The sequence below is a fragment of the Nicotiana tomentosiformis genome, chromosome 4, assembly GCF_000390325.3.
Source record: "Nicotiana tomentosiformis chromosome 4, ASM39032v3, whole genome shotgun sequence".
Taxonomy (NCBI): domain Eukaryota; kingdom Viridiplantae; phylum Streptophyta; class Magnoliopsida; order Solanales; family Solanaceae; genus Nicotiana; species Nicotiana tomentosiformis.
This window is the reverse complement of record NC_090815.1, coordinates 113,910,522-113,923,601: the sequence shown is the minus strand read 5'-3', so window position 1 is coordinate 113,923,601 and position 13,080 is coordinate 113,910,522. Positions and strand designations below refer to the sequence as shown.

At 32.5% G+C, this 13,080-nt stretch overlaps 1 protein-coding gene across 1 annotated transcript; it reads left to right on the top strand.

The window, feature by feature from the left end:
* The first annotated feature begins 4,240 nt into the window (after nucleotides 1-4,240).
* Nucleotides 4,241-8,261, top strand: LOC104106950 (putative nucleobase-ascorbate transporter 10). The gene is made up of 14 exons (XM_009615614.4): nucleotides 4,241-4,368; nucleotides 4,473-4,570; nucleotides 4,694-4,870; nucleotides 5,311-5,411; nucleotides 5,524-5,599; nucleotides 5,731-5,790; nucleotides 6,162-6,337; nucleotides 6,528-6,624; nucleotides 6,807-6,893; nucleotides 6,972-7,030; nucleotides 7,206-7,297; nucleotides 7,429-7,506; nucleotides 7,590-7,750; nucleotides 7,848-8,261. The coding sequence occupies exons 1-14, from the start codon at nucleotides 4,254-4,256 to the stop codon at nucleotides 8,064-8,066; spliced, it is 1,596 nt and encodes a 531-aa protein (XP_009613909.1). The 5' UTR covers nucleotides 4,241-4,253; the 3' UTR covers nucleotides 8,067-8,261.
* The last annotated feature ends 4,819 nt before the right edge of the window (nucleotides 8,262-13,080 follow it).

Below are 13,080 nucleotides of genomic sequence, written 5' to 3'. Positions count from 1 at the left end.
GTAGTAGTATTACTTGCAATTGTTTGATTATGAAAGGGCTACGTTCGTACTATCGTGGAAGGACTTAGAATATGAAATTCATGTTTAGATCAAAATTAGAATTTATTCTTTTCATCAATTCCCACATATGTAACGTTTTATTTTTCTTTGTGTACTTATAATCAGTTCTCATTTAAATAAAGACAATTTAAAAGTAAATCCAATTTGATTAAAAAAATATTTTAATTGTTTATATTTTCTAAAAATATTTTTATGATAAAATCTACAAAAACATTTTTGCTTTTTAATTTTTTAATTTATTATGATTTCTTATTTTGTTGAATTTATTTTTTACTTTCATAAACAAATGTAAATAATTTTCGGCAAATTGTAACCTCAATTTTGTTTTTACTATTTTGTTTTCACGTATAGAATGGTAAAATCTTTAATATTACTTAGTGATATGATTTGTACTCTTAAAATTGTATATTTAAAAAGATTGTGAATTAACCTTAAAAATATTCTAATAAAATAAAAGGCAAGCAGTCTACAAAAGTTGGAAGAAAAAGAAAGAAAAAATACTCTTAAATCGAAAGTTGTCGAAACTATCCTAGTTTGTAATTGAACGTGCTTATCTAATATTCCTAAATTTAAATGGAGTTGAAAGTGTATGAATTCTAGAATTGAAAATTAAAGTCTTAAATATTAGGACAATAATTAAATAATTATTTTTAAATATTAAAAAAAAATTAAATGACTATTCCTAAATATTAGAAAAAAATTATTAAATGACTATTTTATCCGATGTAAACTCTATGTTTAAAGGGTAAAAAAGGCGAACAACATTTAGCTAAGGGCCTTCGTACTTTTAATATAGTACTAGTTACTATGTACATGCGTTGGACGTAAATATTTAGTCAGAACTTTTATGTGAAAAAATAACTAACTAACTTTAGTAACAAATTATTTACAAGATGATATGATCATTGTAAAGCAATTAACGTGATAAAAATACAACAATCATTTAAATGCTAAACATTAATATTATTATATTAATAGAATACTTGAATTATAAATGATATCGTCTTAACCTACAAAGATGATCAATTTAATTAAGTTAAGTAATATCCTATTTATAGTGTATAAATATTCAGTGTGGTAGTATCATATCTAAGACTTCTTTATAGAGGTCGTTTTTTGGTGTCATATTTCCTTCTATAACTTTGGCTTCTCCATCTCAAAAGTAAAACATATAGTTGTCCATCTTTGAATTACCTCCAAAAAGTATTACTTTTTCACTATTGTACTTTGACATATTTGTGAGGGTTGTCTCAATTATTTATAAAGTTATGTTAAATTAAAATTATGGCGGATATAACCCGAGTAAAATTATACTACTTTATCATATTCAAAGCAATAAAATATTAATTATACACGTATTTTGATAAATCAAGTCCATGATTAATTAAGATTTTATATATATATATATATATATATATATATATATATATATATATATATATATATATATATATATTTAACCGTCAAAAATAATAGCAGATAAATATTTTATATATATATGTGTATTATATATATAGTATATATTTTTTAGCTAGCTAATACCTTGGAAAGTTCAAGTTGATTTTCACATTTTATATGAACATCATAATGTATTTTTGCTTATGTTACAAAGCCGGTCCAATCATTGTGTTTCACTTACTTTAGATTGTTTTAACCAATCATAACGCATAATACATTAATAATATTATTCTAAAGGATTTTGTTTTTTATTTGAATATAAATTGATGTAAATCTTGAATTGGAGACAATTGAGCATCTAATGAAAATAAATCAATCAAAAGAATTTTTTTTGTTAAACTTCAATATATAGGAGACTTTGACGAACTTATTCTAGGAAACCTAATCTAACATCAATCGATTTTCTTTGAGAAATTTGTAAAGCAATCAATTACTCATACTGAAGTAAAAATAAATAAATTAAAGAGCACAATCTCTTCATATTATTAGAACCACTTTATTATCATGTAAAAGAAACATATTCATAGAAACTTGCCCCTATTGTTTAATCCTTTAAAATTAGATTTTATATTTTTAAAAATTACTATTTAATTGTTTTCTTATTATTTAATATTTTAAAAATTAACTCAATTTATTTGAAATATGTAGTAACTCCTAATATTTAGGTAAAAGATACTAACTTAACTTAGTTTTAGCTTTATATGAACTAAATACAAATTAAGACTTTAAAGGATAGTAAGAATTTTCAACTTTGTTTAAAATGTTATTGATGTGTTTAGAACGTAGTACTAAATCTTCTTTTAGTACGTGCCTTTTTTTCTAGTATATTCCTTGTTATAAAAGAATTGTAATTAGGAACAATAATTCTTTGAAAGAAAATTATGGACGTACTTTTCTAATTCAAGTATGATCAACATTGTAGGGTCAGGCATATATATAGTTTAAATCGAAAAAGAATTTCATCATTAGGTAATTTACCATTAGATCCTTAAATTATACAAATATTTAAGGGCATAAAAGTCGATCAATATTTTAAGGATATTTTAGTCATTCAACATTTATCATAAATTATTCGTTCTTTTATAATAATATAGATAGATAGATATAGAGATATAGATAGATAGATAGATAGATATAGATAGATAGATAAAAGAAATATACATAATATTATGGATATGATTTTTCTTCTTAACTATAGGTGTTGAATTCGTATTTTGAAAATATAAAGATACCCCTAATAATTTAAATGCTTTTTTTTTTGTGGTAATGGGTCATACATAATGCGAGTGAATTAATTGGATCAAGTAATTTAAGATAGCAGACGGTTATAGACAAGAATTTGGATCGAATCGAATTCTTTACTGTTTTTTTAACCTCGTTCATTAAGACATTGCTGAAAAAAAAAAAAGAAAAAAAAAGGAATGTCATCCACATAAGGAGTAGCAAATAGCAACTGTTTCTGATTGGTTGTAGTCGTATTTTGGATTGAATTCAGGTTGTCAAATCAAATGTGAAAGGAAGTCACCAGTCTAGCTTAGTTTAATTTCAATTGTAGTAGTCCAAACGTGCAATAAATAATTTTTGCCTCCTCATGTGGTTGCTGTAGATTATTATTATTATTATTGATAATTGGCTGGTGTAGAATTTAATAGTAGGAAAACAAAAGATAGAAGAGCGAAAAGTTTTCGGTTGGACCCACTTCCTTACATACAAGTCGAGACTGTCGACTAACACACCCCAGAAAAAATAGTATGTTAATTTTATTTTCATTATTCATTTATTTACTATTAATTAATCAACTTATTATTAGGCAATTTATAATCGCATTATTATTAAACAATATCCGAATGATAGTATATTTTCGTAGAAACCATTGCTTACTTTTTTATTGGCAATTCTACCTACAATCTTCAGTAAATCATTTGAAGTAAATGGGATTAAATTAAAACACTCTCTCACAGGAAGAATTCGTCCAAAAGGGGACTAATAAAATTGTGTGAAATATGTAAATTCCTAATTAATTGCTCTAGCATGTCGAATCCTTCTTCAAATTATTGATTCTAAAATTTAATTTTTTTTTCACTGCTCTTTTTAGACTAACATAATATGTAAAAAGAAAGTAATAAGAGACAAAGTTTCCAGCAACGAACAGTATAAACCTTTTAATGTCTGTTGTAGCTTAATGAATTTTATCTATTTGTTTTTTTGTTAATTTGTTTTATACTAAAGCAGGGGTTAGAAGATTAAAATTACTTACATACTTTGCAACTCATTGAGCCTTACTTTGATTTTCCACTTTAATATAATTATTTTAGTATAAGTTTGTTATCTACTGGGGATAATGTATTGAATAATGAAACCAGATTCCAGAAATCAGAGCTGAAATAACACGTATCAGATTAATAATCGCATTTAGTCTTTTCAGAGAATTTTGAGGATTTAACATTGAAATTAGTCTTGGAGTTACAGCACAAGATACTGAAGACCAAGTACAGGGCCTTGGAACATGAGGGTTAGTTATTTTGGTATCAGATATAAATGTATATCTTTCACTCTTTAAAACTAAGGCATAATATTAGTAACGGTAATATACTCAATTAGTTCCATATCATCAATATCTAATTATAGCAATTAATTTGTAACGGTCACCTTTTTTGCTACAAAGAAAATGTCAAGTAAAGAAATATTTAGCTCCAATTTGAACTTTCTCTAAAACCAATCTCTAAGCTTCAACTATGTCTAGTGGAGGTGGTGAGAATGGAGCTAAAAAAGCAGAGGAATTACATCCTCATCCAGTTATGGAACAACTTAAGAATGTACAATACTGTGTTAACAGCCCACCACCTTTGTGTACGTGACATTATTTAGATAAGACCATATTATATTGTCAACTATTGTTAATTTCGTCGAAAAAAGATATTGAACTGACTATGATTATTTCATGAAAAATGCAGCAGAAGCATTATTCTTGGGGTTTCAACATTACATATTGAGTCTTGGTAATATTGTCTTAATTCCTAGCATCATAGTTCCTCAAATGGGAGGTGGCAATGTAAGAATTTTCGTCAATTCCTTAACATTTTTTTTTGTGAACCGTTAACACTATGCTAATTGATATTGTCTATTATCCTTTTATTGATTCAATTGATTTTGAGACAGTGATCTTATATTGTAGGATGAGAAGGCAAAAGTAGTACAGACAATGCTTTTTATTTCAGGAGTGAATACATTACTACAATCCTTATTTGGGACCAGATTGCCATTGGTAATAGGTGGTTCATATGCATACTTGATACCTGTTACCTCAATTATCCAGGCTAATAGGTCCTCAGTTCTTCAGGATCCTGAGCTGGTAACGTAGTATAACATTTTTATCTCTTTCTCTCTCTTTTCGGGTAGGAGGTGTGTGGGACCAGAGGCGGATCCAAAATTTAAACTTGATGTGTTCAATCTTTAAGGTTATTCACACGGAACACATTGCACTCTGGACTATGTTGCTCGGACTCTCAAAAATGTCGTTGGGTGCGTGTCGAATCCTCCAAAAGTAGTGTATTTTTGGAGGATCCGACACCGACACGGGTGCGGCAGCATTTTGGAAAGTCTGCAACATAGACTATGGAATTATGATGATCAGAATTGAATATTTGTTGAAATGCTCCGTGTCAAAAATATTGGTTCATCTGCCCCTGTTGGGACTTTGAGTTGTTTTTTTTTTTTTTTTTTGGGGGGGGGGGGGAGGTTGTCAATTCAGCTGATGTTTCTTGAATTTGTTTTTGTGACTGATATTCACAGAAGTTTATGCATACAATGAGGGGCATACAGGGAGCTCTTATTGTTACTTCTGGTTTCCAAATTATAATGGGCTTCTTTGGCCTGTGGAGAAATCTTGTAAGGTGTGTGTAATCTGAACTTCTTCTTTTTTACAGTCTTGAGCATGTGGAATATTCAACTTTAGGTATTCAACTTTATTTGCTGCATAACTTCTGCATTTCTTCTATAATTTAGGTTACTTAGCCCTCTATCTGTGGCACCACTTGTTACTTTGACTGGACTAGGGCTCTACCATCTTGGCTTCCCATTGGTGAGAATGTTATTTCTAGACTTCTCTTATAATATATGCTTTTGATTTAAAATATAATCTCAGGAAAGATGAGAGCATCAGATTGCTGAAAACAAGTTCACTAAGTACTTTTTGTTTTCTTTCTTTTGTAGATTGCAGAATGTATCGAAGTTGGGATACCACAGTTAATTTTCATGGTTGTCATCACACAGGCAAGTAATGCCATCCATTATAATGAATTTAAGTTTCGATTTATATGTTTTTTTATGAGTACCTTGTTCTCTTTCATGGAGTTGTTGAAGAGGATACCGTAGCGTGTTCTCTCTACTAAAGTAGTGATATTGATCAAGTGATTTTGAAATGGTATATCCTGTTGAGTAAAGGTAAATATATGAACTTGCTAAAATAAGTTGCCGATCAGAAGATCCAGGATACACTGTGGCATTTTTGTGCATTGAGCATAAGGGTTAAAGAAAAAATTTTCTAACATATAGCTTGCTCATACGTCGTGATAGTAGTTATTCACATCATATATCCTCTTCCTACTCGAATTGATTCCCTGAATGTACTAAATTTCTTGCAGTATCTACCAACATATCTCAAATTAAAGAGGCCGATATGTGACCGGTTTGCAATGCTCTTCTCTATAGCAATTATATGGTTTTATGCAGCAATCTTGACCTGGAGTGGTGCATACAAGAATGCAAAGGAAGCAACTTGCTGCACTGATAGCTCTGGACTCATTTCTGGATCTCCTTGGTGGGATTTCTTTCACTTATATTCACGTTATGAAGTTGGAAATTCTTATATTTTCTTTGTTTAGATGTAACCTTATTGAGTTTGGCTTGAAGAAAATTTTGTTCATTGAAATATTGGGGGTTCAGGAAATTTGTTTATTGAATTTGGATTCAGGAAACTTTTATCATGCAACTCGCATCACTTTATGCAGGATAGATATACCATATCCATTTCAATGGGGGGTTCCTACCTTCAACTTTGGAGATGCTTTAACCATGATGTTCGCTTCTTTTGTTGCTTCAGTTGAGGTCTGCTCTCTGATCCTCTACTTATCTCTTTGCTATTGATATGTAACACAGTCTTCACAGTAAACGTTGTTGAAAAAATAGGATGCAAGAAATGATGTTCTAAATTGTTTTTGGTGCACTGAGCTTTTATTTTCATGGTAAAATCTAGTCTTGAATTCAATTTGAATCCTGTTGTTGTGTAGTCAACTGGTGTATTCCTTGCATCAGCGAGATATGGAAGCGCTACACCAGTGCCACCTTCTGTCATTAGCCGGGGCGTTGGTTGGCTGGTGAGATCAAATGTTCTCTTCTATATATCCTCTCTGTATCGAATTTTATTTACATTGTGAACTTCAAATTCTTGGCAGGGGATAGGGACTTTGCTAAATGCTGCTTTTGGTTGTGTCACTGGTTGCACTGCTACAGCGTAACAATCTATCATCTCTGTACTGTTTTTCCAATCTAAACTTCCTTCTACTTATTAGGCACGGATGGCTACAAACGGTCTTATCCGTGCTTGAAATTTCATGTGTCATGCAATCGATTAACTATGATTCACATAGAATTAAGCGGCTCGAATTGAGCTTATGTTGTATTTACAGGGAAAATGCTGGTCTCTTGGCAATGACAAGAGTTGGAAGCCGAAGAGTCGCACAAATATCTGCTGCTTTTATGATTTTCTTCTCCATCTTAGGTATGCTAGTGCTAATGTATATTCAAGGACTGACTAGTAAACTCTTTTTCTCTACCAAAAGTAAACTCTTTTCTCTATATACTAATACTGATGTATTGATTCAATAAGTGACCTACCTTTTTGTTTACCAGGAAAATTTGGAGCAATTTTTGCTTCAATACCTGCATCAATCATGGCTGCCATATATTGTATTTTCTTTGGATATGTCTGTATGTAACTCTTACATTTTTACCATTTCGTTAGCAAATTTCTCCAATGACAAATATGATTTGACTCATTGGTACAAATGCAGCTTCTGCTGGTCTTGGATTTCTCCAATTCTGTAACCTTAACAGCTTTAGGACAAAGTTCATATTAGGATTTTCTCTTTTCTTGGGATTATCCTTACCTCAGTATTTCAGAGAGCATCAGCTATGTTCTGGATCTGGTCCTCTTCATACACATTCAAGATGGGTAATCACAACCTTCATCCACTAATTAAACGCGATTATTTTTAAGAACTATTGTTACAAAACAACCTTGTACTAATGATCTTGTCGTTGAACTGCAGTTTAATGACATAATGTCTGTCATCTTCATGTCACACGCCACGGTAGCTGCTGTAGTTGCTGTATTTTTGGACAGAACCCTCCCTATTAGTAACGATGAAGCTCGAAAAGATAATGGTTCGCATTGGTGGGACAAGTTTGTGGTATATACTAAAGATGTCAGGAGTGATGAGTTCTATAAATTACCATGCCAACTTAATAGCTTCTTCCCACCTTATTAGTGAAAAAAAATATGCCTTCACTGTTTTGTTTGGTTGTTTCCTTCATAAGCAATAGGCTTTCTGTCATATGTAAAATCTGATAACCTAAACTCATCCTTTTGTTTTGTTCTTTTTATTCCTTGATAAAACTATATATCATTCTGTTGACGTTCCAGCAATCTTCCTATTATGAATATCAGCAGTATTTGTGCTGGAGCCTCAAATTATCCCTTTAAGCTAAGATCAGTCACTAATATTAATCTTATCCATGTCTTGTTACTTCATTCAAAAGAGGTTTCTTATACTTAGATATATGAATTTCTAGTTCATAGTCTCTTTCGCTTTAGTTTATCTAGTATCGTGTTGTTGGTACGGCTTGCTGCTATTGCTTCTTTCTCATATTTTCTTGTGCCGAGGACCTATCGGAACAACCCCTCTTCTTTCACAAAGGTAGGGGTAAGGTCTGCTTACACTCTACCATCCCAATACTCCACTTGTGAGATTTTCACTGGGTTTGTTATTGTAGAGAATGACCAATTGATGATGATTTTTATTCGTATAACTAATAGTAATGCATTCAAGCTCTTTCCGGGACAAATAAGAAAATATATTGCAGAAACTGGGAAAAAAACATTTGTGTAGAATTCTCAGTGATAGTTGAACTGGGGCCTATGTTTAAAATGAGAAAAGTCTTGGGTGGAAACCTATGTTATTGTTAGTCAATATGTATTACTGTAAATAATGAAACGGTAAACTTTCTGAAATAGGAAAAACAGAAACAGAAAGTTAGCAAGAATATAATGTCGAAATAATTTTGAAAAAATAATTTCGGAATAAATCGAGTCCACTGAATGCACAGTGTGTCCTTAAGAAAATTATTCCCCTCAAGTACCCGAGGTGCTGGAATATTATCCTCCCAGAATAGAACGATTTAACTCACTGGAGTGTTGGTACCAAAAGCGCCGATGTAACAACGAACCATTCGAAGGTTGTAAAATACACTAAAGATTTTGTGCAGAAGAAGAAGAAGAGCAGAAAATTTCGTAAGGAAAGATTTTGGGATTCAAAGCATATTTATAGACTTTCTGATACTGTTTCTGAAAAGGTTTGCAACCTTTCAGAAACAGCCATGACTGTTGGAACAGGCTGTTTGAAATATTGCGGGAAAACGATTTTAAAATAATTCAGGAAGGAAAACGGACCGGACCGGGTCGCGTCGCGGGTTCTGGGTTATTTCGGGCTGAATTTTCGTTAATTAATTAATTAAATAATTGAAAGAAATTTTGTCCAAAAAGATTAATCAATCATTCGATCTTTGACCAAATCCAATTAATTAAATTAATTAATTAAATAATTGAAAGAAATTTTATCCAAAAAGATTAATCAATCAATCTTTGACCGAATCCGAAGCCGCGAAGCCGAAGCCGACGCCGACGCCGCGAGGCTTACTTTCTTTCCAACCCATTTAACACCAAGAGAAATGTTTTCTCAATATAAGCACATTTATTTTTCTTTCCATCATCAATGAGGGACACTTTGCTCTTTCCAAAGCAAAAAGGAGCTCACTTTCCCTGCATTTCTCATTCACCAATCTTTAATCCTAACAATTCCCCACATGAATGGGGAGTGGCTATAAGACAAAGGAATGCACGGACGAGTGTGTGTTTTACATGCAAGGATTAATTGCATATGAATAAGTAGGTTTCCCTTTGAACTTTCCGTAGTGAACTTATATCGGATATACTCGGTCAATCGGTAGATTTGATATCTTTGAACCGTCGAGCTTTGTTATACACCTAGACAACATAAGTCACACAATCAACCCTTAACCATCTATAGTTCTCACGGTTGTGTTCGTTTCAGCCATGAACACTGCCTGGTTTCATGAGTGCTTAGAGAATGGGCCTTTACTTTCATTCCCCTTGAAGCGGCTTACACTTCACACTCACATAGGTGATTTCTAAACGTGTAATCCTATAGATACACTATCTGGTCATATCCTGCCAGACTTAGCAAATCATTTAAAAACTTTTTAGCTTTATTGACTCATCAAAAAGTTTTAATGCTTTACCTCGATTCCTGAGCATTGTCTTCATTATGAGAATGGGTTGAGTTATTTGACAATGTTGAACTGTCATTCATAAGTTTGTTTGATCTCTTTAAACCTAACTCTTGGAATCTCTAGTCTACTAGGTAGAGTTACCGCCATGATGACTTCTCCTAGGCCTTAACCTCACTCCATTTGATGATCTTTCAACTGCCTCTCTAGATAGGCCTTTTGTAAGTGGATCCAACACATTATCTCTTGACTTTACGTAGTCAATCATGATAACACCACTAGAGAGTAGTTGTCTAACGGGATTGTGTCTCTGTCGTATATGACGAGATTTTCCGTTATACATAACGCTCCATGTCCTGCCAATTACCACTTGACTATCACAATGTATACATATTGGTGCCAAAGGTTTGGTCCAAAATGGAATATCTTCCAAGAAATTTCGGAGCCATTCAGCTTCTTCACCAACCTAATCTAAAGCTATGAATTCAGATTCCATTGTAGAACGTGCGATGCATGTTTGTTTGGATGATTTCCAAGACACTGCTCCACCCCCAATTGTGAAAACATATTCACTCGTGGATTTAACTTCAAATGACCTAGTGATCCAATTTGCATCACTATATCCCTCGATCACATGTCACGACCCCAAATTCCCTTCGTAGGAGGTCGTGATGACACCTAGTCTCTAAGACTAGGTAAGTCTATTAACGTGGAATAATAATAAATATCTAAAATAAATAAACTACAATTCAAATAATTACAACTCCCAAAACCCGGTAGAAATAAGTCACAAGCTTCTAAGTATTTATTCTCTACGTCTCTATACATCAGAGTCTAAAACAATTAAGGAAGACAACATAGTAAGATAGAAGGGGACTCCAGAGTCTGCGGGCGCTGGCAGATATACCTCGAAGTCTCCTCGTACAGCTAGTTTATTGATGCCTTGTCTGATAAGATGTACCTAGATCTGTACAAAAAGATGTGCAGAAGCGTAGTATGAGTACACCACAGCGGTACCCAGTAAGTGCCAAGCCTAACCTCGGTAGAGTAGTGACGAGGTCGGTCAGGCCCTACTGAAAAATAATTAATGGCATGGTAAAATGTTTAACAATATAATAAAATAATATGATAATGAAAATGAGTCAAGTAGTATGTCACTATTTAATTACACCAAATAATAGAAATTAATACCTCGTGGAAACAAAATAGAATTATTTTCAACTTTAAGAAAATCACAACAATAATCAAAGACGACTGCGGCCATAAATCAATATCAACAAGGGCACTCCCGAGGTACCGCTTCGTAGTCCCAAATCATAAATAAATTCATAATATCTCATTTTCTTATATCACCGCGGGAGCCTTCACAATTTATTTTAAAGAAAATATTTTTTCCGAAATAGCATCCCGCATTTTAGCCATCCTTATTACACCGCATGACTTCTAGTAGTTTTCCCTACTAGTCACGCGTATCAAGCCATCCTTATCTCACCGCATGCGTTTCAACACCCAAATCTTATACCACCGCATGTGTATCAATATCATAATATATCACAATTTGCACCTCAAGTGCCCAAATATTTGAATTTGCCTAAATAAATCAACAACAATATTTTTTCATAATAAAGAGCTCACGGCTCATGCCAAAATAATTCAACAATAATATTTTTTCACAATAAAGAGCTCACAGCTCCATTACAATGAGTACGAAAATTTCACAAAAATATTCGGGAATAAATAACTCAACAAAATAATATTTTAAAATTTTAATACGGTGCTTCAATACCAAATTTAAAAATGTCAATAATTCATATTAATAATATTTAATTTAAAGAAAATCAATCTTCAATTAATGCACAGAATAAAAGAAACCAAGTTTCAACTAAACAGGTAAAACAATTAGTAGGAAAAGGTCAAGCAAATTTAAAGTATAAACATTTAAATCAATGATGAAGAATATAACAAGGTAAAATTATTTAATTAATATGCAACATCGATCTACAAAATTTAAAAATATAATCTTTCACATTTAGCTCGTGTACACACTTGTCACCTCGTATACACGACTTTCAACACATTTCAAATTATCACTTCAATACCAATCCTAGGGGAAATTTCTCCCACACAAGGTTAGACAAGTCACTTACCTCGACTTGCTCCAATTTAACCAAGTAGTATGTCTTCTCCTCGACTTTTCGACTCCGATCGACTCGTATTTAGTCATAATTAATGCGATACAGTCAACAAAAATTATAGAATCAATTCCATAAGAAAATACTACATTTTACAATAAAATTCAAAATTAGTTCAAAAATTTTCCTATGGGGCACACGTCTCGGAATCCAGCGAAACTTACAAAATCCTACAACCCATTCAATTACGAGTCCAACCATATCAGTTTCACTCAAATCCGACTCCGAATCGACACCGAAATCTCAAAAATTCATTTTTATGAAATTTCTAAAATTTTCCTAAATTTCCATCCCAATACACTAGTTAAATGGTGAAAACAATGATATATTTATGTATATTAACCAAATCCGAGTTAGAATCACTTACCCAAATATTTTTTCTTGTAAATCTGTCAAAAATCGCTTTGCTCAAGCTCAAGTTCGTCAAAAATGGCAAATGAGACGAAATCCCCAGTTTTATAAACTGCCGAGGCAGCCATCGATCATGGGTATCGATCATGGCTTCGATCTTTATGGCCTTCGATCCTGGCATCGGTCATAGCCCTCAATCCTGGGCCTTCGATCATGGCCCTCGAGCTGGGACTTCGATCATGGCTTCGATCCTGAGCCTCATCCCTGGGCTCGATTTCTGCATTTACAGCAGAAGAAAATTACAGTAGCTTTTTAAGTCCAACTTTTGATCCGTTAACCATCCGAAACTCACCCGAGTTTCTCGGAACCTCAACCAAATACACCAACAAGTCCTAAAATATCATAAAAACTTATTTGAAACCTCAAATCACAT

Excerpts from the sequence above, each read along its gene's own strand:
- LOC104106950 (XM_009615614.4), top strand. The coding sequence starts at position 4,254 with ATGTCTAGTGGAGGTGGTGAGAATGGAGCTAAAAAAGCAGAGGAATTA. Across the intron at positions 7,031-7,205 it reads ACTGGTTGCACTGCTACAGC|GGAAAATGCTGGTCTCTTGG; the intron begins GTAACAATCTAT and ends TTGTATTTACAG. Across the intron at positions 7,298-7,428 it reads GATTTTCTTCTCCATCTTAG|GAAAATTTGGAGCAATTTTT; the intron begins GTATGCTAGTGC and ends TTTGTTTACCAG.